Here is a 23,206-nt window from a genome sequence, read left to right on the forward strand (position 1 = left end):
GACGCCGTATTTGCGAGCGAGGGCTTGCAATAACTGTAATAATGCGACTTTAGCTACTTTGCAGTAAATAATACTAGTACAGTTTTCACCTTTCGTCCTGTTCTCCCCATCATTCAGTCCCATGAATGACCCCTTTTTCGATGACTGGTTTCGATCCCATCCACGTAAGAGGAGCATCATAACTAATCTGATCCCTACTATCCATTTGCGCTGTGAAATTACCGGGTCGGATTGGGGATCTCACCCGGTGTGATCGGGTAGGTTGACTCGATGTGCTTCGGATCTTGACCCGTTTCATAAACGGGCAGCGATCCGACTCCACGGGCACGCTGGGTTGTTTGACCATTAGGAATAACCAAATGGCACTCAAGCTCCGCTTTTCTTTTTCCTACTTATTAATTATAAAAACAAAATAAATATTCTCCTATCGGCAGATATAATGAGTTTTTTAGTCACATTTCGCCACCAAACCCTTACTCTTCCTTTTTCTCTCTGTTGCCGGACCCTTCTTCCCACCTTCCTATAAACCGTCCTCGTCTCCTCTTCCCAGTAGCCGTCTTCCCGGAGCCGTAAGAGACTTCATTCCTGATATCCTCACCGGTGAGCGATCTCATTCTCGGTTTGTTGTGCGTGTAATGTGCATCGATCGAAACGGATTGAATGGTCTCATCGGTTTCTCGTTCCGTGACAGCTTCGTCTTGCGGCGGCGGCGGCGACCAGATCCGATCCGTCATGACGCTCGCTTTCCAGATAATCCGTCACTCCCGGAAGGTCCATTCTCCCCCTTTACCGCCGGCATCTCTTCCATTAAATTGAACTGACAGTTTTGGATTGGATTGAGATGAAATTGTTTTAAATTTGCTCGACATTTGATGCTCTTTTTCCGTTTACTGACGAGAAATTCTTTTTCTTCTCGGGATCTTCATCTTTGCTTATAATTCTGGATTTCAATTTGAGGCTATAGATTTGCGATTTAAGGTATGCTATGTAATCTCGGGCACTTCATCGGGTTGATGTGGGAGCGGCGGCTTTTCCGACTTATCCACGTAGGAGGAACATCATAGCTAATCCTTCCCCTAAGTCAAATCTTAGTTTCTTCCACCGAAACCCGAAAACCTAGCCTTTAGATTAACCCAGGAGCTATTCGCTTCGCCTGTCGCTCTTTGAATCCCCAATCGCTCACTCGATTCAACCATGTATCGTGCCATTTTCTCCCTCGCCTCCAAAGCCCGGTGAGATTTTGGTCCCTCCATTTCTCTCTCTCTTGTCTAGGACCTCTTACGATTTTTTCTGATTGTGACCATCCTACTTATTGTCTCTTCTTTTGCTAATCTGTTGGTTTGCTAGGGTCGCCAGAGGCTGCGGCAGACTGGTGGGAGGCTGAATCTTTTAATAGTGACAATTTCTTTTGTATTCGAATCTTAGCGTTTTTAATAATTTGATTGTTTTGTTCAAATAGAGTTTTGATTTCCAACTTTGATCATAAGGATAGATTCTACTAATAGTAACTGGTGTTGGAATATCTAGTGTTAGAAAGTAATGATGTTATGTCTGTGGCTGTAGATTGGAAGTAGACTTGGCAGGTGTAGAAACTATGCTGCAAAGGACATCAGATTTGGAGTTGAGGCTCGTGCTTCGATGCTTCAGGGTGTGGAAAATCTTGATGATGCGGTGAAAGTGACCATCGGCCCGAAGGTATCAACTATTTGTTTGTTTATGCTGATGTATCAAGGAGTTATCATCATGTTGTCAGTGGAAAAAAAATCAAGAATGTAAGCCTTCTGTTAATTTGTGTTTAAGATCATTGACTTAATTGACTGAAGAAATGTAGTTATGTACTCTTGAAGGCATTGTGGACAGAATGTTGTCCAATAAAATATATTTGAATGTTTGGTCTAATCCATAGTCTTGTGTTTTTATAGGCATTTTGTTCGGAATCAGTTAGAACGAACTGTTACCAGAAAGCCACCACAAGAACTACTTTGGCTGGCATGAACTTCTACCATGCTTTATCATGGTTTGTGTATTCCCTGTGTCTTTGTATTATTTTTTAAACCTATTGGGTGGACTATAAATATAATTATAATTTTCAGTGTGCAGGTAGCTACAAGGAGACATTTTTCAACTAATTCAGGTTCAAATTATGCGTCTACTTGTTATCGCTTTATTTTTTATATCTAGGTTTTTGTTATGTATACAGGGATACATTTATTATTTTCCTTGTTATTTAGTAAGCACAGAATTGGATTCTTTTGATGATATATGAAGAACATAATCTTGAATCTTATACATTTCTATATATTACAATACGTTTACTTGAAATTTCTTTCACCAATTCGTCTTTTTGTATATTTATTAGCTTATAAAGTGCTGCAATATTTTTTGCAAATTCAGGATTGCCTTGTCATGACATCCTGGCTTAGCTGTTATTGGGTTGACATTGATTTGTGCAGCAGCATGTGTTTGATGGGCTATACCTTAGCTGATTACATGCTTCCTGCAATGGCACATTGCCATAAGGCCGATTGCTAGCTTGGGCAAACGTTGTGCTAAATGTTGATTACTGTATGTGTGACACATGCTTTGCTTTTTCTAGAATAGTGTTACATGCTTTACTTTAGGATTCTTGGAGCCTTGTAATTGAGGCCAACTGTTGTAGAGTATTCTTCACCAGCATTGTAATTTAGACTTATTGGCTCAGTCATTGTGTTGCCCTAACAAACACCATAAAATGCAAATAGATTGTACTAGACTAGACGCAAGTAAAGTCCTTTTCTCGTAATTAATTGCAACTCCTTTTTTCCAATGAAAATATGAAAATGGTTGTTATGAATCATTTGATGTTGATCAGATCCAATTCTCTAAGGCCTTGCATCTAATGGGAACAACATGAACATTTCATTGGAGGATATCCATGGTGGGCAAGTATTGGTGTGCCATTACGTATGCCATGGTGCCAAATTGTGCTGCTAATATTGATTGGCAATCATACTAACATACATGTAATGTGTTTGAGTGGTTTACTATTTTCAATGATTTAAATAATAAACAGTCGTAGAGAACAGAATTTATTATTTATCATATAAATTTATGTGAAATAGTGATGATGTCCAACCTTAGAACCGAAATGCTGTATATTAAATGTCGTTCTCTAGGAAACTGAGAAGAGAAGCAACATAGCACTCGCTGTGCACTTGAGCAACTGAAGTTTTTGATTTGCCATGTGCTTGATGAATGGCAGAACTTACAATTCACTCTGCTTGTTGCCCTTCGTCTATGGTAAAGAATTTTGAAGTAATTGAAAGTTGAAGGGACGTGAAACAGAAACTTTCAAAATTTTCTTGGGTAGAAAGGTTGGGCGGCTTGGGCCTACCATAAAATGTTTGGACTGACTTGGTTGACCAACCCATTGTGTCATGGAGTGGGATTGGTCTTAGTGTGGACCATAGAAGAGTAGGTGGTAGCACCTCTTTGGGCTGCTTCATAATGCTATGTAATCATATTTTACAGTGCAAGTGAGTTGGCATTACCACTATTCTATCACATACAATTTTCAGATACATTGCACAGCACCTGACATTTAATACCCTTGTGGAGGTTACTGCTGCCTTAATTTAGAATGCTGCAAGCAATTTCCTGTATGTTATAGCTTTCCAAAGCATTATGTGTTAGCTGAAGAGAAGTTTGGTTGGGTAGATATTTGAAGTGACTAGTTACATGCATAAATAATGGAGGAGTGATTATACTGGAACACAAGATAAATTTTGGTTATTCGCTGCAATGTTAGAAATGCACAAATTTTACCCATTAAGGCTTCTTAGTGTGAGTTGAAAATTTGGCCTTTTTTTTATAGAAATTCCATAGCCACACCTCTATAATGAAAAAAGCTAATGGTTCTTTTTTATTTCTTTTTGCCAATGTCGATTGGATTCAAGATTGTGTTCTTTGTCTCAGAATAGTCTTTGCAATAAAACAGTCCTATAACACACCTTTTCCCTGTGTGGCAACTATAGGTTATCAGGTCAGTGGAATTCTTGACCAGTTACCTCTGTTACAACTTACAATAGCTTTAGTGTTTCCTATCTGTTTGAAACTTTGCTAGTTCAATGTGACTTAATGAGACCGAGGAATAAAATAACCATTTGTGCTCCGAATTGGTTCACTTATTTTTGTTAACTCATACTCTTTTATGTAAATGAACCTTTCCCACACTCCATCAAGGTTCTTCTTCTAATATAAATTATACCGAAATTGTTAATCAGTGTTCAAAAACGTATTCTTTGTGATAATTGGAAAATGACAAGTTTTTGCAGGAAAAACTTTTTATTTGAAAATGATTCTTTTAAGTTGAAACTAAATTTCTCTGTCAATGCCATACATAAACATAAGTAGAAAAATGAGACATAAATACTTATCCAACATACGTATGCTTATGTGTTTTGTTTTTTTCTACATAAACATATTTAACATATAGTGGGTCTGCTTGCCGTGAAAGCAAGCCAAGTATGAGACTCTTAGAAATATGATATGATTATGAATTTTTCCTTCTTTTATATAAGAAACTGGACAAAATCCTTCCTTACTTGGACTTCATGCATTCCATACATGTTTAAGAAAAATGCAAAAGCAAAATGAGTGAGCTTTCAATTAGCGTTGCATCAATATATGATGGTGCCTTTTATCTTTATGAATTCATTTCATTGTACTGATTATGTACTTTTTTCATTGCATATTTTATATTTTTATTGGTACATTATGTATATGCCTGCTTCAAACAATGACATTGAGGGCATTAAAATGGACACTTATTATTTCATTATATGGTTAGAGTTGCCTCCTCATGAAACAATTGGAATGCCATCACTTTCTCCAACCATGACCGAGGTATATAACACACTAAATGCTAGTTCTTCTGATATTATAGATCGTGTATTTACTTGTTCAATGCTTTCTCCCATTGTAGGGAAATATTGCAAGGTGGCTGAAGAAGGAAGGAGACAAAGTTTTGCCGGGAGAAGTGCTTTGTGAAGTGGAAACTGTAAGTGGATTTGAGATGCAAAGATACCTACTTTGCCTTGGTGAAGTTTCATAGTATTAGTTCATATGTATTTCTGTAAAATTCAATCATTATTTGATTAGGATAAAGCTACGGTGGAGATGGAGTGCATGGAAGAAGGCTATATTGCTAAGATAATACATGGGGATGGGTCCAAAGATCTAAAAGTTGGCGAGGTACTTGTATATATAGTGCATAATTATCTTTATTGCCAATGCCAATCTCATAGTTTTTCCCTTTAATTTATGGGTTTTATAGCTTTCATTAAACAATTATGCTCTAATGTTGCATGTATCATTTAAAAGGGGTGAACCCAGTGCATGAGGCTTTTGCTAACGCGGTGAGTTGAAGAGGGTATACAATCAAATGTATACGACCTTACCCTACAAGTAGAGAGGTTGTTTTTGTGATTTGAACCCTGCTACCCAAGTCTCAAAGGAGTAACCGTTGTGCAATTATACTGTTGCACTAGGGCTTATGTTGATCATTTTTTATGACCCTGCTTTTAACATGCTTGCCTTTTCTCATCTTTTATTTTTGTTATTATTGCTCTGATTGTTATCACTGTTCTTGTATGTTTCCATGAACTTTAATAGGTCTCATGTGTATTCAGTGATTTAAAAAGCGTTAGGCGCCAAGGTCCAAAAACGCCCGAGGCGCTAGGCGCTCGCCCGAGCGAAGCGAGGCGCTAAAATATAAAAATATATAATATAATTAATAAATATAATTATTTAAAATTTTAAATAAAAATATGCTATTAAATTAAGAAAATCTAAGATACAAAATCACAATGTCACATTAACAAAAAGTTTCAAAATTCAAAACATTAAAATTTTACATCAAAGTCATTCATCATAATCAATATTATTGTCATTTTCACACAAATCATCTTCATTGAATTCGTCTTCTTCCTCTTGTTCTTCGATTCCTTCCTCTTCATCAAGATATGTTTCATTCTTTATGTCTTCAACAATAGCAGGAGCCGAGCTTGATGCTTTTGCACTCATTTTTCTCTTTGACATCTGTCTTGTATATGTTTGTAATTCTCCAGCACCTGAAGCTCTTTACACATCTCCCCACGTCAATCTATCATCTTCAAATACAAGCTCGTCTTCAGCATCTTGCAAGTTAGCACCCATTTCTCCTACTAACCACTCATTTGAATCATCAATATCTTGCAATGAGATTGAATCAAATCTATTTTTCAAATCATGACGAGTCTTCAAAGCTTGATTATACTTTATGTAAACAAGATCGTGCAATCGTTGATGTTCTAACCGATTTCTTCTCTTCGAGTGAATCTGTCATGTTATATAATTTAACAATATATTAATACATATATCTAAATAAATAAATAAATTAAAATAAAAATATTTAGTAATACTTACATGCTCAAAGACACTCCAGTTTCGCTCACAACCCGAAGCACTACATGTCAAACTAAGTACTTTGATAGCAAATTTCTATAAGTTCGGGGTGGAATTTCCAAATAGACTCCACCATTCAACTGCAAAATTTATGTTATTATTAGCAATAACATAGTAACATAATATATATGAAATTAATTATATCAAATTATTAATACCTGGAGAGGTAGTTGTCCTGGATCGAACGGCAATTGGAATTCCAAAAAGACCTTCAGCATTTTTATATAAAGATAATTCATGAATAATCTTATCTTGAACCTCAATGCTGGGAACTAATCTTGCAACACACTGATATAACCCACCCAAAACTTCTGCATCAAATCCAACAGATTTAATCTTATAAAAGAATTCAGGGTTCAAATAATATCCTGCTGCATGTAAGGGACGATGAAGTTGACAATTCCATCTTTCGTCAATGATTGTAAAAATTTTCTCATATTTTTCTTTATTTTCATTAAAAGATCTTTTAATCGTCTCCTTTGCTCTATCCATAGCCTCATAAATATATCCCATTGTAGGCTTATTTTCATTATCCACCAACCGAAGGACTCGAATAAGAGGGCCCATTACCTTTAATATATAAACTACATGATTCCAAAAGGATGACATTAAGATGATATCAGCAGCCCTCTTGCCTTTTGCTTCTTTTGCCCATTTGCTTGTCACCCATTTCTCAGAGGTAAACATATTTCTCAGAGTATGTTTTTGACGATGCACGCTCTGTAATGTCAAGAATGAAGTAGCAAATCGGGTAACATCATGTCTCACTAATTCTTTATTCCCTGTAAATTCTCTCATCATATTCAAAGCCCCAATGTGATTATAAAGAAATCAAACAACAAAAATTGCCCTTTCTAAGGTTTTCTTGATTTCTAAGATCTTTCCAATATCTTCCAACATTAAATCAATACAATGTGCTGCACATGGAGTCCAATACAAGTGTTGTCTTTTTGATTCAAACAATTTACCCGAGACAAAGGATAACAAAAATGATAAGACTTAAGAGTTTAACACACTTAATTGAAGATAAAATAATTAACAAAATCAAAAGATGAATATTACCAGCTAAAACATAGTTGCTTCCATTGTCGGTTATGATTTGAATGATATTTTGTTCTCCAATTTCTTCCACGAAGTTGTCAAGTAAATCATATATCTTGTCTCCAGATTTTACAAAAGATGAAGCATCTATTGACTTCACAAACATAGTCCCTAAAGAACAATTAACCATAAAATTAATTATACTCCTGCGCTTCCTGTCAGTCCAAACATCTGACATAATAGAGCAACCATGTGTTGCCCATGATTCTTTATGACCCTTTAGTAAGTCATTTGTATAATTCAACTCTTTTTGCAGCAATGGAACTCGCATCTCATAATAACTTGGAGGTTTTAATCCTGCACCATATCTTCCAATAGCTTCAATCATATCCTTAAAACTGTCTAAACGAGTTTTACTAAGGGGAAGACCAGCCTGATAGAAGAAGCGAGCAATGTGCTGAATTGTTCTTCCTCTTATTTCTTTATCACAAGCATCACTTATATTTGTTTGTCTCAATTTTGAGCCTCCTGCTTGCCCTTGTTGTTTCTGGGATCCTTGAAGCATATATAGATCCATCGGTCCTTTTCTACCTTTCTTAGTACTCATAACTTCTTTTCCCTTTTTGTCGTATACTCTTTTTTCACTTGGGTTAATACTCGCAGAATAATCTTCTTCTTCATCCCTGAGATGTTCAACATTGTCTTCTGGTAAATTCCCATAAGATTCATTCTTTTGTGTCTTCTTTTCATTCATATAATTCAGCAACTCTTCTTTTACCTCAGGTGGACATTTTTTGCAAGCTGCTGCATTCTTGAAATTTCCTACTAGATGTTGTTTTGCACGAAAAATACCATCTCTGGTAGTCTTATCGCAGAATATGCAAGTCACTGCATTAGGATCTTTCGGATCTTTCAAATAATTATACTTCCATGCAGGATCTTTTTTTGATACCATTGGAGACTCTATTGAGTTGCTCTCTACACTTGCCATTTATGTTGAAACCTAACAATTTCAAATAAATAAAAATTAACAACATTAAAATCAAAATAATATATTATTAATCTATTAACAGAAAATTAATCATTTCAAAATTCAAATAAACTTAATATTAAGAGTATACTGAGCCTGATGGAGAAACGAGGAAGCAGCGGCGAGCGGCGGCAGCGGCGGCAGCGGGAAAGGGAGAGGGCTCGCGGGAGGCGCGAGCAGCGGGAAGGTTCGCGGGAGGGCTCGCAGGAGGCGCGAGTAGCAACAGCGGCGAGCAGCGGCAGCGAGCGACGAGATCGCGATCGGGATCGGGATCGAGAGCGGCAGCGGCAGCAGGTTAGTGTTGGGTTAGGGTTAGGGTTAGGGTTGGGGTTATATCGGTTTAGTTGGTTCGATTGAACCAACTAACATTCGAACCAGGACCGAACCAGACCTAAAATTCTGGTTCGGTCGCCTTGGTTTATCTAGGCGCTCGCCCGAAGCGCCCAGCGCCCGGGCTCGGGCGAGCGCCCAGGCGGCGCCTGTTTGAAGCGCGCCGCCTGGGACATTAGCGAGGCGCTCAGGCCTCGCCTCGCCTCGCCCGAGCGCCTAGGCGAGCGCCCGAGCGCCTTTTGCAATCACTGTGTGTATTTTTGTTGCTTGACGGAAAGTCTTCATTATTCTCTTTGTAATACTGAAATTTTCATGAAATTTTTTTATATTGATAGAGCAAATAATTTGTTTATAAATTGTTATATGTACTGTGGGTCTATTCATTTATTTCTTCTGTGATTTCCAGAGATGCACAGTATGTCATCGCTGTAGGGAATTAACCACCTTAGGACTATTAAACAAAGAGCAGTAGCTTTTTCTCCCTGTCTGTACCTTTACCACCTCACTACCCTTGGGAATTCACCAAGCTGATCTTTTTAGTTAGATATCGGGATTATGTAACAATAGCTAGTTAATTCATTTCAACCATACCAGAACTAAATTTGAGATTTCATTTTTAAATTATTTGTTACTAATATTTTCTTAGACTTTGGACTTTAGAAGGTATTGACATAAGTGGAGCTCAAATGAGTTTGGATGATAGATGGACTTTTGATTTAAAACTTTAAAATCTAGTTAAGTTTGACAAGGCATTGATCATCATATGGTGCAGGGTGGATGGTCAATTGCGAATCTGCTTTTATTTTGAGTTATCTCATCTATTTGGTTGATAGTGATGGAATTGGTAGATGGAGTTCATTGGTATAATATTTCTATTATTACGTGTTGGAAGTGGTACAAGTTGCCTTAAGTAAGATGGTATAAGTTGAGAGTTGGTTTGACCAATATAGGAATTTTTACAAGATATATGTGACAGGTAATGTTTTGTCTTGCATAGCCATCCATCACTAATCCATGGATGATTAGGTTGATAAATTTCCCTCTATTGATTGAGGCAGCATCTACTTCAACCAGTATTAAGTAGTTTTGTTTCTGGATTTTGCAGGTCATTCAAAACATAGTTGTAAGGGATAGAAAGTAAAAAATGGAAGAGAAACCTGTGGTTTATTTTATGTGGATTGTCATCTGGGTGACATATGGATGTTGGATTTCTTCGCTCTAATAATGATTGTAGCATGGTGATTATTCTTATGATTAAAACATACTATTATGTTACATAAGTATTACATATAGTCTCAATGATGAGAACATACTGGCATATTTGTTTGATATGAACGAAAATATTAAAGGATGGTGATTATCTCAAAGGCTACAGCAAAGTCTTATAAGTACTATGTGTTTTATTCTCTATGTTGCTTTAACTTGGGTATGGAGTGCCGGGTGTGATATGGATCTTAGCATCTGACCTGGTTATTTGTATGATTTTGGATTGGGGTGGATGTATACCATAAGGATCCAGATGATAGTTACTGCTGTGGGGTTATGGATCCAATAGAAATGTTTGAATATATACTTACAACCAATAATAATAGTTCGCATATGCATCTATATTATTTTTTAAAATAAGTACTATGTATTTTATTCTCTATGTTGCTTGAACTTGGGTATGGAGTGCCGGGTGTGATATGGATCTTAACGTCTAACCTGGTTATTTCTATAATTTTGGATTGGGGTGGATATATACTAAAAGGATCCAGATGATAGTTACCGCTATGAGGTTTTGGATCCAAATTAAAATATTTGAATGTATACTTACAAAATAAAATAATAGTTCAAATGTACATCTATACTATTTTAAAAATAAATTTTATATGCTTTTAAAATACATTAAGTTATCTTAAAATTTCTGAAAACTAAAAATAGGTTTACTATTTTTAAATTCATTTTAAAAAATATTTTGTCATTCTTTCCTTTTATTTTTCTCTCTCTTTTTTTCCCTCTTCACCTTTTCTCTTCAATGGAAAGCTGATGTAATAAATAATACATAGTTCACATGTCTCCCATATCTATTTTGCGACATTTGACCTCTTGAATAAACTAAACAGGGCATTGTCAAATAGCTATAGGTTCAACATGGAATATAATTTAGAAATAGTGACCTTGATGATTTAATAATGATCGTGGTCTTCTGTGCCTCTGATGTTGCTTAAATTGAATTTATTCTTTGTATGAGTCTTTCTAAAACCATTTTGATATTATGATCAGACCTTCATGACATGATATTACTTCTATACATTATGACTTTGATAATACAATCTGTCATCAGGCGATTGCTATAATTGTGGAGGAAGAGGGTGATATTGAAAAATTTAAAGATTACAGTGTTTCAAAATCTGCTGCTCCAACTGAAGTTAAGACACCCTCTGAACCTTCCCAATCTAAAAAGGAGGAAGAAATCCCTGCCAAGGCTGCTGAACCAAATGCTTCAAAGACTGAAGAAGTTTCTCATTCAGAAGACCGGATCTTCTCTAGTCCCCTTGCAAGAAAGTTGGCAGAAGATAACAACGTGAGACATTTGTTTTATTAAATTAGTTGTTGATGTTTGACCCTAACAAAACTTGATTGTCTTCTGGTTCTAAGCATCAATTTCTGGATTACCTTTTGTTGTTTGCTTTCTCAGTTTGTTTCCCTTTACACAGGTGTCACTTTCAAGTTTGAAAGGTACTGGTCCTGATGGCCGGATTGTGAAGGCAGATGTTGTTGATTATTTGGGTATGCTTCTCACCATCCTCTATTGTATTTCTTATAACGATTTCATAGATGCTTTGCTAGATGCTATTTTACTATTTTACTTGTACGTACTATGGAGGCATACAGAATGATGAATCATCATAGCGTGATAATTAGTTTGCTCGTAATTATGGATAAAGAACCTGCAATATTTTTAGGAGTTGGTTTTAGTAGCATTTTATCAAGTATCTTTTAAAAGGAAAGTGAATGTATGATTTAATTCTCTAGCTGCTAATTGCACTACTAAAGCATGTTTGTTAATGCTTTACTTAGTGTTGGTCTGGAAAAACCCTTCTAGTATTGCTAAAACATATATATTGATTAAATTCTATTGCATAACTTCCGTTTTCATAGTTATACATGTATGGTCAATCAAATATTGAGTTCGCTAGATGACATCGTCGTGGAACATAGATGTTCTAATCATTACTGGGGCATATGGTTAACCTCAGATGGAACCGGGAGCAAGTGATAACTTGTTACTGTCGCCTGTGAGATAGTTTGCTGTAGAAACCCACTGTAGTGGGGAACTAGCATTCCAACTTTTACAGTAGATAAATTACACATTTTTCTTTCATTCATATGAATGTTAGTATATTGAATTGAGTGATTGAAGCCAATGGTTGATTTCACTTCGCATGTTTTGCAAATGTATGCCTTGCAAAGATGAACCAACTGAACACTGATTGCAGTTTTTAACTATCCCACTATGATGCTATAGTTTGTGAAGCTGATCATTGGCAACAGATTGCAGTCTAAGTTATTTGAGATATTGTGATTTTTCTTTGCTCCATATTGAGTTAGTTGTGGCAAAGTTTGGAAATAATAGTTGAAATGTAATTTATAATACATGAGTAATACTTTAAGTGGGACTTATTACTGCATTTCTTTATGATAAAAGTATGCCTCTGTTGGAATTCATCATTGTAGAAGCATATTTGCTATTAATAACACAGTGTTCATGATGAGTATGCTTACGAGGTGCAATTACTCATTTGAGATCTTATGTATGTACAAACATATTGGACCATGAAATGCAATTTTGGGTACCAGACCCATTCTGGTCAATGGCTGGATTGTCATTGGTCCAGTCCGTGGCAGCATACAAATAAATGGGTATGCCAGCATAGTCTTTAGTTCAATCTTTATCTGCTGGATGGACTTCATGGAGATAAAGTTTGTGTCAAATCGTGTGACCTTTGGTCTTAGATACTTCCCTTATGTGAGTTTTACATCAATTATAAATAGATGATGCTTTGTGCTTTTGGCCACTATTCTCTTCACTGTAAGGATGTCCCAATGTTCTTTATCATAAGGTTTATATGAGCAGTTCATGGTATCCAGAAAAAAAGGTCTTCATGTGTCCATCAGTTGTTTGTCAATCTTGAGATTTGAGCTGTTAACAGTCACCATTTGTATTACATAGTGCTTCCCAATGTCATTCACCACTGCTAAATATATCATTCGCCTTGAATTTGATTTTATGTACTATCCATCTTATGGAAGATGATCCTCTTGTTACAAAAAGTCAGGATAGTGATAATGCTTATCTCGATTTGAGTCAGGCCGACAATCACATATGAGGGTCACACTTTATGTTCCCATGGTTTGCTAAATTACTTATCAAATTTCCAATTTCCTCTTCCTCATTGTGATACTACCTAGAAATCTCATACGAAGTAGGTGACTCTATCTTTGGATCATGTTCTTGAATGATGGATGCCATGGGTCGATAGTAAGATTCTCGAATTGCATGTATAGAAATTCCTTTGAAGTTGAATGACTTTGCTATCGCCATCCAATATCTTTCTTCCATGTAAGCATCCCTTGATCCTCATTTGCTTCTCACTTTAAGGGGAATGTTGAATGATCAAGACATAAGATAAAAAATGACTATATCAGGAGTGGCCTTTTGTTCAAGGAGCTCAAAGAAAGCCCCATATGCCTACCCTGCTGCCATTTTTACGTATCTCATGAGACGTGCTAGGCATGTGCTACCCAAGTTACAGGCCAGTTCCAGTATTATTGCTTTCAAAAGCAAGTATGAGCTCTGGTCATCTTTCTTCCTGCATAACAGACTTCTGGATAACTGACTTGGGAAAGGAGTGGTCGGGAGTTCTCCTCTCCCTCAGAAACCGTCTTGGAAAGTCATCTCCTCATCAAGTTGCCTTTCCTTAAACAACTGTGGTGAACTTGGGAAGATGAGCTGCTCTTCTCAGCACCTCCTCTTCCCTCAGGTAACCAACCCTAGCTAACTTGGTCAAGGATGGCACTCTTGTTTAAAACCTGAGCCCCACTGCCATTGGGTTGCCTAATTGAAGGATCAGCTGAACGGAGATGGTCAAACACCATTTTGACTACCACTACCATTGTTATGCTCATATTGTGAAGAACCATCAAATCCATGTCGATATATCATGGCCTCTTGCATATATTAGTGCTTGGGTGATATAAGAACTAGTTGTAATATCAGGGTCCTCATCAACATTGTTTCTATAATCCTCATAATTATCATGGATGGGAGGGTTAGATGCCTGTTACAAAGCTCCTCCCTTTGGTCTTTCTGTTTTAGCCAATATGGTGTTTTGAGCATCCAACTTAACTCCTAAAGCTTGTCCAATTTCTTGGGTACCTTGGTGGATTTGGTCAGTGGACATTTGATCACTTTGGGAAATTTATTAGCCAGATGGTACTTTAGTCAGGTTATTTTCCCACCTCGACTAACATACACAATAGATGCTTCATGCCTCGGTGTGCCAACCCACAATTGAGGAGATTGTGTTGTACGTAAACTATTTAGAATTTCATCAGATAGAGCTGGAATAACATGTTTCTCACTATTTTTTCAAATGTTTAATACAATTGATGATTAGCTATATAACTATAAATCCACCTTTAGTGCTTTTCTAACGATTGCTTCATCCACTACACTAACTCAAATTTTGGAAGAATCTTTTAGCAATATCATGCCATGAATCTGAAATAAGTTTTGATTTCTCTTCATGATGCCATTACCCTCTACTTGTTCACCATTGTGCATCTCACTCCCCTTGATCATTAGAGTAGTGTGGCGATGGGGAATTAAGAGAGGGGGATGATCAACCAATATCCTAGATTCAGAACTTTTTCATACGTTAGGATTCTTTCCACATGATTGTATTCTACTCCATAATAAAATTAGGAAAACCATCCAAGCCTCTCTATTTTTGACTTGACATTGAAAATATGACCTGCTTCCAAACTAGATCTTTGCAAATGTAGGTTGGATTCATGTCTAATCCATGCAATTCTATGTCTGATCCATGTGGATCTAGGTCTTTTTTTTGGATTTTTTTGTATTTATGCAATTGTAAAACAGATTGGTGCAAATCTACAATGGAGTAGTATGGACCATGGCTAAAACTACATAAATGTAGGCTGGATCTAGTTTAGATCTAAGCAAGTATAGGTTAAAATTATGTATTCTTGCGTAGATCCCATGTAGCCAAAGTCGAATGAATTTCATCAGATCTTCGTGAATTTTGGTTGGATTCAAGTGGGGGGCAAAATATTTTGGTTTGTGTGGCGGTTCAGCAATGGACTGGTAAATACCGGCCCACACTGGCTAATAAGGATGAAACTTCTTGTTTTTTTTTTTGGCAAAGAGTGAGTAGTGAAGGCGGTATTCGAGCCCAGGACCTTGTGATAAATTGTTAAGATCTTTACTGGATAAACTAGTTGTCACCTTCCAAAATGTGTAGTTGAGGTTTCAAACCCTCAACCTTTGGTAAGAGGGTCTGGTTCACCATCATCAGACCAATGTTTAAGGTGTTGTAGAAAGTCAACACTAGTTTAAGGTGTAGTAGGAAATCAACATTAGTGTTATCTGCTACTTTCCTAGCTGCCTAGATCAATGGAGCCTTATTTATGGCCAAATTGGTAGTAGGAAGTCAACATTAGTGGATAACACATTGGTTAATTTTCAAAATTTGACAGATATTATAAGCTAAATAGCAAGCACATGCCGTGCAAGTGCAAAAGAGAATCCTAACTCTCACACGTGCTACCATTCATCCATTTGACTTGAGCTAACTATCATGTAAATGTGGTCTTTTGGTGCACAGGTCCCATTTTTACTTGAACTTTAATGAAGCCTTTCAAGTGGAAAAGAAATGTGCTTGATAGAGAAGAGGGTGACTTTTTCCCATTGCTTATTTGGGTTGCGTGGCATTATTTTGTGTTGTGATTTCTTATGCAGCAAATTTTTTATTTTGCAAGTTTTAAGAATCTCTAGCTATTAGAGATATTTTTTAGCTTATGCACCAGGTGTTTTACACTGAAAGGTGAGCTGAAATAACTCAGATTTTTGAGAAGAGACTATATTTATATTAATGCAGTATTGAAGTCTTCAAGCAGAAAGTACTTTGTGGGTACTAATATCATCTTGTAGCGCTTGCATTAAATTCAATCATGCCACATGCTACCATATCATATAACATTGTGTGGCATATGCAACATGTGCTACATTGCATATACCTTGCAGTGCTTGGTTGACAATAGTTTAACATGTAAGCACTTCTCTTGGTGAATCACATTATCCATTTAAAAATATTATTAGATTAATTCTTTTATTCAACTAGCAAATGCTAAGTTTACCACTGATACCCTATGGTAAGACCTTGTACCATAACCAAGTTATCTTGGTTGTGAATGCTGATGATTTGTATCTTGTAGCGATAAACTTCTCTTTTTCTTTTATTGTTTTTCTGCTTCAACTGTTGCCCTTTTTTTATAGTCCACTGACTTGAGTTGCACCACTTATCATCGTATGAAAAAAAAGGGCCAAGCAGTTGTTGATGTTTTGCTCCTGCTGTCATCTGGTTAAGGAATCTCTTATATTAGTTTGAGAAATCCTTACCCACTAACACCATATTGACATCACTAACAATTAAGACGTGATTATATTGCAATCATAAGTTCAATTATGTTATCTTACTGTTTGGAGACCTTGATAGTCATGCACTTCTCTATATGCATAACACAATCATATTTATGATAAAACATTTCATGTTTCTTTGGTATCGTAAAAGTGACTGTGCATTTGATTGAATGTAGCATCTAGGGAAAAAGATGTCTCTGCTCAATCCAAGGCAAAGGGTCCAGCCGCTGTTCAAGGATTGGATTATGTGGACCTTCCAAATTCCCAGATAAGAAAAGTAACTAAATCCTTCCTTCAATCTTCTCACCTAGTTGAGTTTCTAGTGTTGTTGTGTTCATATTTGATGGTCCAAATTTGCAGGTTACAGCTTCCCGCTTGCTGCTGTCTAAACAGACTATTCCCCACTACTATTTAACAGTAGACACCCGTGTTGACAAGCTTATGGAGTGAGTATCAATTTGCTGTAATTTAACGTTGATAGTGTAACATTGTTTGTTGAATGTTGGTTTCATTGAAAGTGGATGCAATTAAGATAATCCAGAGTATGAACTACTTTACACTCCCCTCAGGTTGCGGAGCAAACTTAATGCTATACAAGAGACTTCTGGTGGTAAAAGAATATCAATCAATGACCTTGTCATAAAGGTTTGTTCCCTTTAAATCCCATCTAGTGATATATTATTTGTGAATTTATACATTATACTCCTGATTGTAATTTTGTAATGGTTGGCTAGGACTTCATGCTCAGCAAGATGCAGCAAAATATGTTCTTTTGAGAATTCAGTTACCATGATGATTCCACATTGTTTGATGTTCTTCTAAGTTAAAGCTAGCAACTGATTTTGCATCTGGAGCCTTGTTAGTTTTATGTTTTCAATCCCGTATACTGATGATCTGATAAAAGTTTCTGCCTTGTGTTGATTCCTCTGATGCAATCTAGGGAGTGTCTATCTGTAGGTTTTGCTCTTCAGTTGGAGACTCTATTAGATATAATCTTATGATTTTCTGGTTTGCTGCATGCTTTAATACCAATTATTGATGGGCTTGCATCGCTAACTTTGTTAGTTGTCCGGTTAGTGGTGGTTGTCAAGACTATTAGGCAACTAAAAAGAGGTGTGAAACACCTAGGTTGTCTCTGCTTTTTCACATGGGCGTTCCATTGACATGGTAAGAAATATGCACAGAATGTATGAGGAGCATTGTTTTTAGGATTTTGATTGTAATTTTTAGGTGCAAGGCTAACCTAAGTGGTTCAAGGTGATGAGAGAAACTTCTTATTAAGCACCACATGGATCATTGGTTTCTTTTCTTTTTGTTGCTATAAGTTTCTTTTTCATGAACCTCTAATGACCATTTACCCTCTTTGACACGGGAGAGGGACCAACATCCAAATTAATCCTAATAGCTTGATATATTAATCAGGTAAGACTCCTTATTGTGGGTTATGTACATATAAATAACATCAGGTTACTTCAAGATCAGACATAAAACTCAACATCAAGAATAAAGAAAGGGAGTGAAGTATGGTGTCCTATCTGAATTCATCTTTAATACCATAACTCAATTTTTTTGTTGTAGTAGTGGTTCTATCATGTATGATGCAAACCCAAAATCATTGGATAGCACCATGTTTATCATGATCAACTTGCTTACAATAAATGGAGCTCTGAGAAAATTGCAGAATACTATGACATAAATAGACCATTATCATTGATAATTGCCTTTTTATATAATTGAATATTTTCTATCTTTATCACAAGAGACAAATTAATTGGGGAATTTCTATTGTTGGGAATGCCTACCATATCCTTACGAATTTGTTTGACTTGAAGTGTCCTATGTTTTCTTGACCAAGGACTTTGGGTGTTGTTATTCTGATGTCGTTTGACATGACCAAATAACTATTTTGTGATCAAAGACATCTTTTTATGAAGGACTGCATGCCTAATCGATATATTGTTGAACTTACATGTCATCGTCCTTCTATTTTTCCATTTTAGTTCATCTCTCAGTTTGAGTGATGATGCAAGGATTGATTATGGTTGAAATGGCTTTTTTCCTTTTCTTTGTTATTTTTTAGCATAAGAATGTTATTATCTTCTAGATCACAAACTAGGGTTTGTCGTATTGAGCTGTATCACTCATTATGGGCGGTATGTACTGGTCCAACAAGGGATTGGTATGCGGACCACCATGTATCGGGCTGTACTTGTTACATGACCCTATATCGAGCGATACGGGGTCTATATCAATTGGTAATGGTCGAAATCTGATTGTTACCGACGGTCGGTAACGATCAGATTTCGATCATTACCGATCAAGGGCTTAGATTGCCCTATTTCAACCGATCAAATTGATCGTTTGAAATATATGAAAGAGTTTTGAAACCCTTTTCTTTGCCACAATCATCCTCCTAGTGTGCAAAGACAAAGGGGAAGGCAGTAGCATTAGCCATACCGTTGGAAAGAATCGGGTCAAGCAATGAGACACCCTCTCAATCGCTTCGACCGATGATGGCGGCGACGTCGGGGAGTTGATGGTCTTGTGTACACAATTTGAGGGTGGTGCATGGGCCGAGGAGCAGTATTTTACACATGCCACTAAAGATTCCGATCATGGAGCTCGACGAGGTATCTGTCAAGTTTATACACAGAAGGGGAAGTGGAAGGGGAAAGGTAGTGGATGATTTTGAGCATATGCGATAGAGCTTATACGACGTAGACACAGAGCAAAGCTCATCATATTCACAATCGGCATTTTATGAAGAATCTTACGGCCAACAGCAGTATGATGATAGTTGGTCTTACTTCTCCGAGCAGTAGTACATTGATTGATCTTATGATACGGAGCGACAGATCAATGACAAAAGTAGAAGTTCTGACATTCTCCATGCTCTGCACCAATACATGGCATAATCGTCCTTACCTCAGGAGCCACCTCAGACACTTGTGGTTCACAACGATCAATCTACGACCATCACTAAATTGATGCACCAGTGGCATACGATGTATCAATATACTATGTTGTAGGATTTATTTAAGGATTGAGTTCGACAAACTTGTCAAATTGATATATAAATACATAAGATCAAGGACCTCAATCCATTGCTTATGGAGTCTCGATATTCTTTTTGGTGGTAGAACCAGGTATATCCATCGATTGATTATTTGATTTATTTGAATCTTAAAGTTTAAGTTGTTTAAAAAATAATCTAACAATTCAAACCATCTCTTGAGATAGTTCAATATTAATGGAAGGATGATTCGGAATGTACCACAAAGTTACTCCTCAAAGCTTGAAGAAGATATGCATCATTCTTCTTTCCTGATTTAGATAATTTTTGCTAAAATATACTAAATTTATATTTATTTTTAACTTAAAAACCCCAATTTAACTTTTTTTTGGGTCTATTTTTAGATATTTTTGAGCTATTTTCGATAATTTTACCATACCATCAGTACTCCTCGGCATTATACCGACATATGGTACGTTGGTATGCCTCAGTATGTATCGTACTGATAGCTAGTTGGTACACTGGTATGGACGGGTAAGGTGAACCTTGTCGCAAACATTGTTTTTCTTAGTGTTTCTTGCTGGTGTAATACAAGTCCAAAGTTTAAAATTTTGGCTTGGTATCCATTTTGGCACTTTACCAAATTTTAGTTAAGTAATTACGTAGTAGAAGTAGAATTAGAGAATATTTAAACAATATTGGAGAAATAGAGAAACGTAGAAAGGCTATGGGGGAACAATGGTAGCCTAATATACTTTAGGGTTTTTAAGCCTATAAAATGAATTGTAAGCCTCTTTTATCAAGGTTTGTAATATTGTCTTATTTTTTCAGTAATGAAGATATCTTTTTAGCTTACTTGGTCTTCTTTCCCTAGAATTAGAGACTAGTGGTACCACAGTGAGGTTTGAATGATGTGCTAGGGAACTATGGTATATCCAATGTTGGATGAGTCTTTTCTTAGTGTTATGGAGGTGACTCACGTGCTTATGGCCATCTTTACACTGATGAACGAGAGATGGAAGGACATGGCCCGAGCACTTGATTGAGCAAATTATGAATTTCAAGTTATGACAAGGGGAAAGTAGTACTGGAGGCTGATAGACCACAGATCAGTCAACTTGTGAGTGTGCCCATGTCCAACAATGATGTGTCTGGTGACACTGGTCCTTTCTCACAGGGCCAAACCATGGTGTGTGATGCAACATTGCACTGGCGTATAAATAACTTTGTGTTTGTGTAGCCCTAGTCTCTTGTTTAAATATGCATTTAAACATGTGATTGTCTAACCAAATTCTGTAATGTTTTGAGTCTATGTTTACTGTTTCTCATATAATTTGTTATCCAATTGTATATGTTTAACTTTGTTTTATGACAGAAGTTGATGATTGTAGTTTCAATGTGAAAAGATATATTGTGAATATCCAATCTATTCCATTGTCTTCTTGCAAAAAATAAGTGTATATAGATCTTGATCAGAAATTTTATTATCTGGCTTCATAGGATTGTTGATGTTTTTGTTTTCCTATTCTTTGTTGAGCTTGACATGTTTTGCATTATCATCAAGGAACGGAAATTTCTCGTCTTTAAAATCTGATTTGGTGCAACAGTTCTGAATATGTTCTGAACATACATTTATATCACAGGCAGCTGCTTTGGCTCTTCGCAAAGTTCCTCAGTGTAACAGTTCCTGGACGAATGACTTCATTCGACAGTAAAACTCCTGAATTTTATATTATTCTTTTCAAATAATTTTCTTTTTAATAAGTTATAGATTCATCCCAACTTAATTCTGTTGATGCAGGTACAACAATGTTAATATCAATGTTGCTGTCCAGACAGATAATGGGTTGTTTGTTCCAGTTATTAGGGTAATTAGTGGCGCATGAATTCATGGCTTTAGTGCATGTATTATGTGTTCTATAACATGCATGTGATTTTTGCAGGATGCAGACAAGAAGGGACTGTCTATAATTGCAGAGGAAGTGAAGAATTTGGCTCAGAAGGCCAAAGAGAACAGCTTGAAACCAGAAAATTATGAGGTATCAAAATATAGTTGCAAGGATCTAACAGCAATAGCTTTATGCCTAATAACTCGGTGAAAATTATTTTGTAGGGAGGTACATTTACGGTGTCAAATCTTGGAGGTCCTTTTGGTGTCAAGCAGTTCTGTGCCATCATAAATCCTCCTCAATCAGCCATTTTGGCTGTTGGATCTGGTATATTTTAATTGTTCATAATGTTTATCTGCAATGTAATAATGCATACTGATGCTGGAATTTGTTTCCGAGTGGAGCAGCTGAGAGGAGGGTGCTTCCTGGTGGTGCTCCTGACCAATTTGAATTTGGTTCCTTCATGTCAGTCACATTGAGTTGTGATCACCGTGTGATTGATGGTATGTGCCACCTACTCATGCATTACTCTTTCGGTGTACAATTGGTGGAATTGACCCCTGACTTTTCTTTCACACTAATGTCAGGTGCGATTGGCGCCCAGTGGTTGAAAGCTTTTAAAGGCTACATTGAGAACCCACACTCCATGTTACTGTGAAGCGAACGTTGCATCTAACATTTTTGTAGGGTTTATCCAATAAAGATTGCACATGCTCTCCAGTTCTTTTGTTAATTATATCCCGATTTAAAGGGTGTTGTGGCCCTTCTGGAGTGGTCAACTAATAATTTTCATGTGCTTAAGCGTTTGTCACAGCAACTACAATTCGGAATGTCCCAACAATTTGGGGTCCTTTGCATGCATGTTTTCATGTTCTCTAAACCTGTGAACGACACGTGTCGTTGTCCTTGTGGACAATTTGTTATTTTTTTTGTTTCTATTTCTTGTGGCTTAGATATATAGTATGCTTTGTTGTATCCGCTTTATTTTGAACACACTGTCTTTACCCATATCTCAATGGGCTTCATCTTTGCTTATGAACGTTTTTAGGCAAAATTCTTGTGCTATACTGTTAATGTGAATCTCGTCTGTATATGTGATTCTAGCAATAAGGACATTGTATTTCATGTACAATGATTTAATGTTTTGAAGGATACCTGGACCTTCTATATGCTTCTGAAATTGTACAACCCTTGGCACTAAATGATTCAATTTCCAGTAAGTCTTAAGGATGTGCCTAACAAGGAATCAGTTGTAATTTAATTTGTTTCTCAAGTTATTTTTTGCAGTCTAATATTTTGATGTGAGCTTATTTATTAGGTTTTAAGCTTTCCTTTAAATCATTGGAAATTATCAAAATATATTGACATTTTGGTCCCTCTGTTCACAATTCCTAGTCATATTACCGTGCTAATTAATGTCTTAAGATTGCCCTTATTTGGATGATAACAATTTGGATCAGCCTCACCGCAAAAAGAGGTTTCTCGCTTTACCTAAATCTTTGTGCTCATCCTAATTTATGGTCATTGTTATGTGATAGAAATTAAGTATCCAAGACTCGGATCATCTAAGGTTTTTCTTTATAATAAAAAATGCTGTAATAATATTTTTTTTATTATCATTTTCTAATAATGCAAAGATATTATGGTGATTTTTCTTTTTGTTTCTCAAAAGGCTTTCCTTGTTTTGGTTTATTTTTCAAATGATGACCATA

General features: G+C 36.4%; 1 protein-coding gene across 1 annotated transcript; it reads left to right on the forward strand.

The window, feature by feature from the left end:
* The first annotated feature begins 326 nt into the window (after positions 1 to 326).
* Positions 327 to 22,529, forward strand: LOC135624547 (dihydrolipoyllysine-residue acetyltransferase component 3 of pyruvate dehydrogenase complex, mitochondrial-like). The gene is made up of 19 exons (XM_065128269.1): positions 327 to 600; positions 692 to 771; positions 1,564 to 1,695; positions 1,923 to 2,017; positions 2,094 to 2,134; positions 4,829 to 4,884; positions 4,964 to 5,038; positions 5,140 to 5,232; positions 11,211 to 11,450; positions 11,584 to 11,656; positions 16,769 to 16,869; positions 16,953 to 17,038; positions 17,162 to 17,237; positions 21,249 to 21,316; positions 21,407 to 21,473; positions 21,549 to 21,644; positions 21,719 to 21,821; positions 21,902 to 21,997; positions 22,082 to 22,529. Exons 2-19 carry the CDS (start codon positions 733 to 735, stop codon positions 22,150 to 22,152), a joined length of 1,608 nt encoding a protein of 535 aa, XP_064984341.1. The 5' UTR covers positions 327 to 600; positions 692 to 732; the 3' UTR covers positions 22,153 to 22,529.
* Positions 22,530 to 23,206: the final 677 nt, after the last annotated feature.

The sequence above is a fragment of the Musa acuminata genome, chromosome BXJ2-10 (assembly GCF_036884655.1).
Source record: "Musa acuminata AAA Group cultivar baxijiao chromosome BXJ2-10, Cavendish_Baxijiao_AAA, whole genome shotgun sequence".
NCBI lineage: Eukaryota > Viridiplantae > Streptophyta > Magnoliopsida > Zingiberales > Musaceae > Musa > Musa acuminata.

Coding starts and splice junctions, on each gene's coding strand:
- LOC135624547 (XM_065128269.1), top strand. CDS start 733: ATGACGCTCGCTTTCCAGATAATCCGTCACTCCCGGAAG. Junction 17,039..17,161: donor CGTGTTGACAAGCTTATGGA/GTGAGTATCAAT, acceptor CACTCCCCTCAG/GTTGCGGAGCAAACTTAATG. Junction 21,474..21,548: donor TGTTTGTTCCAGTTATTAGG/GTAATTAGTGGC, acceptor TGATTTTTGCAG/GATGCAGACAAGAAGGGACT.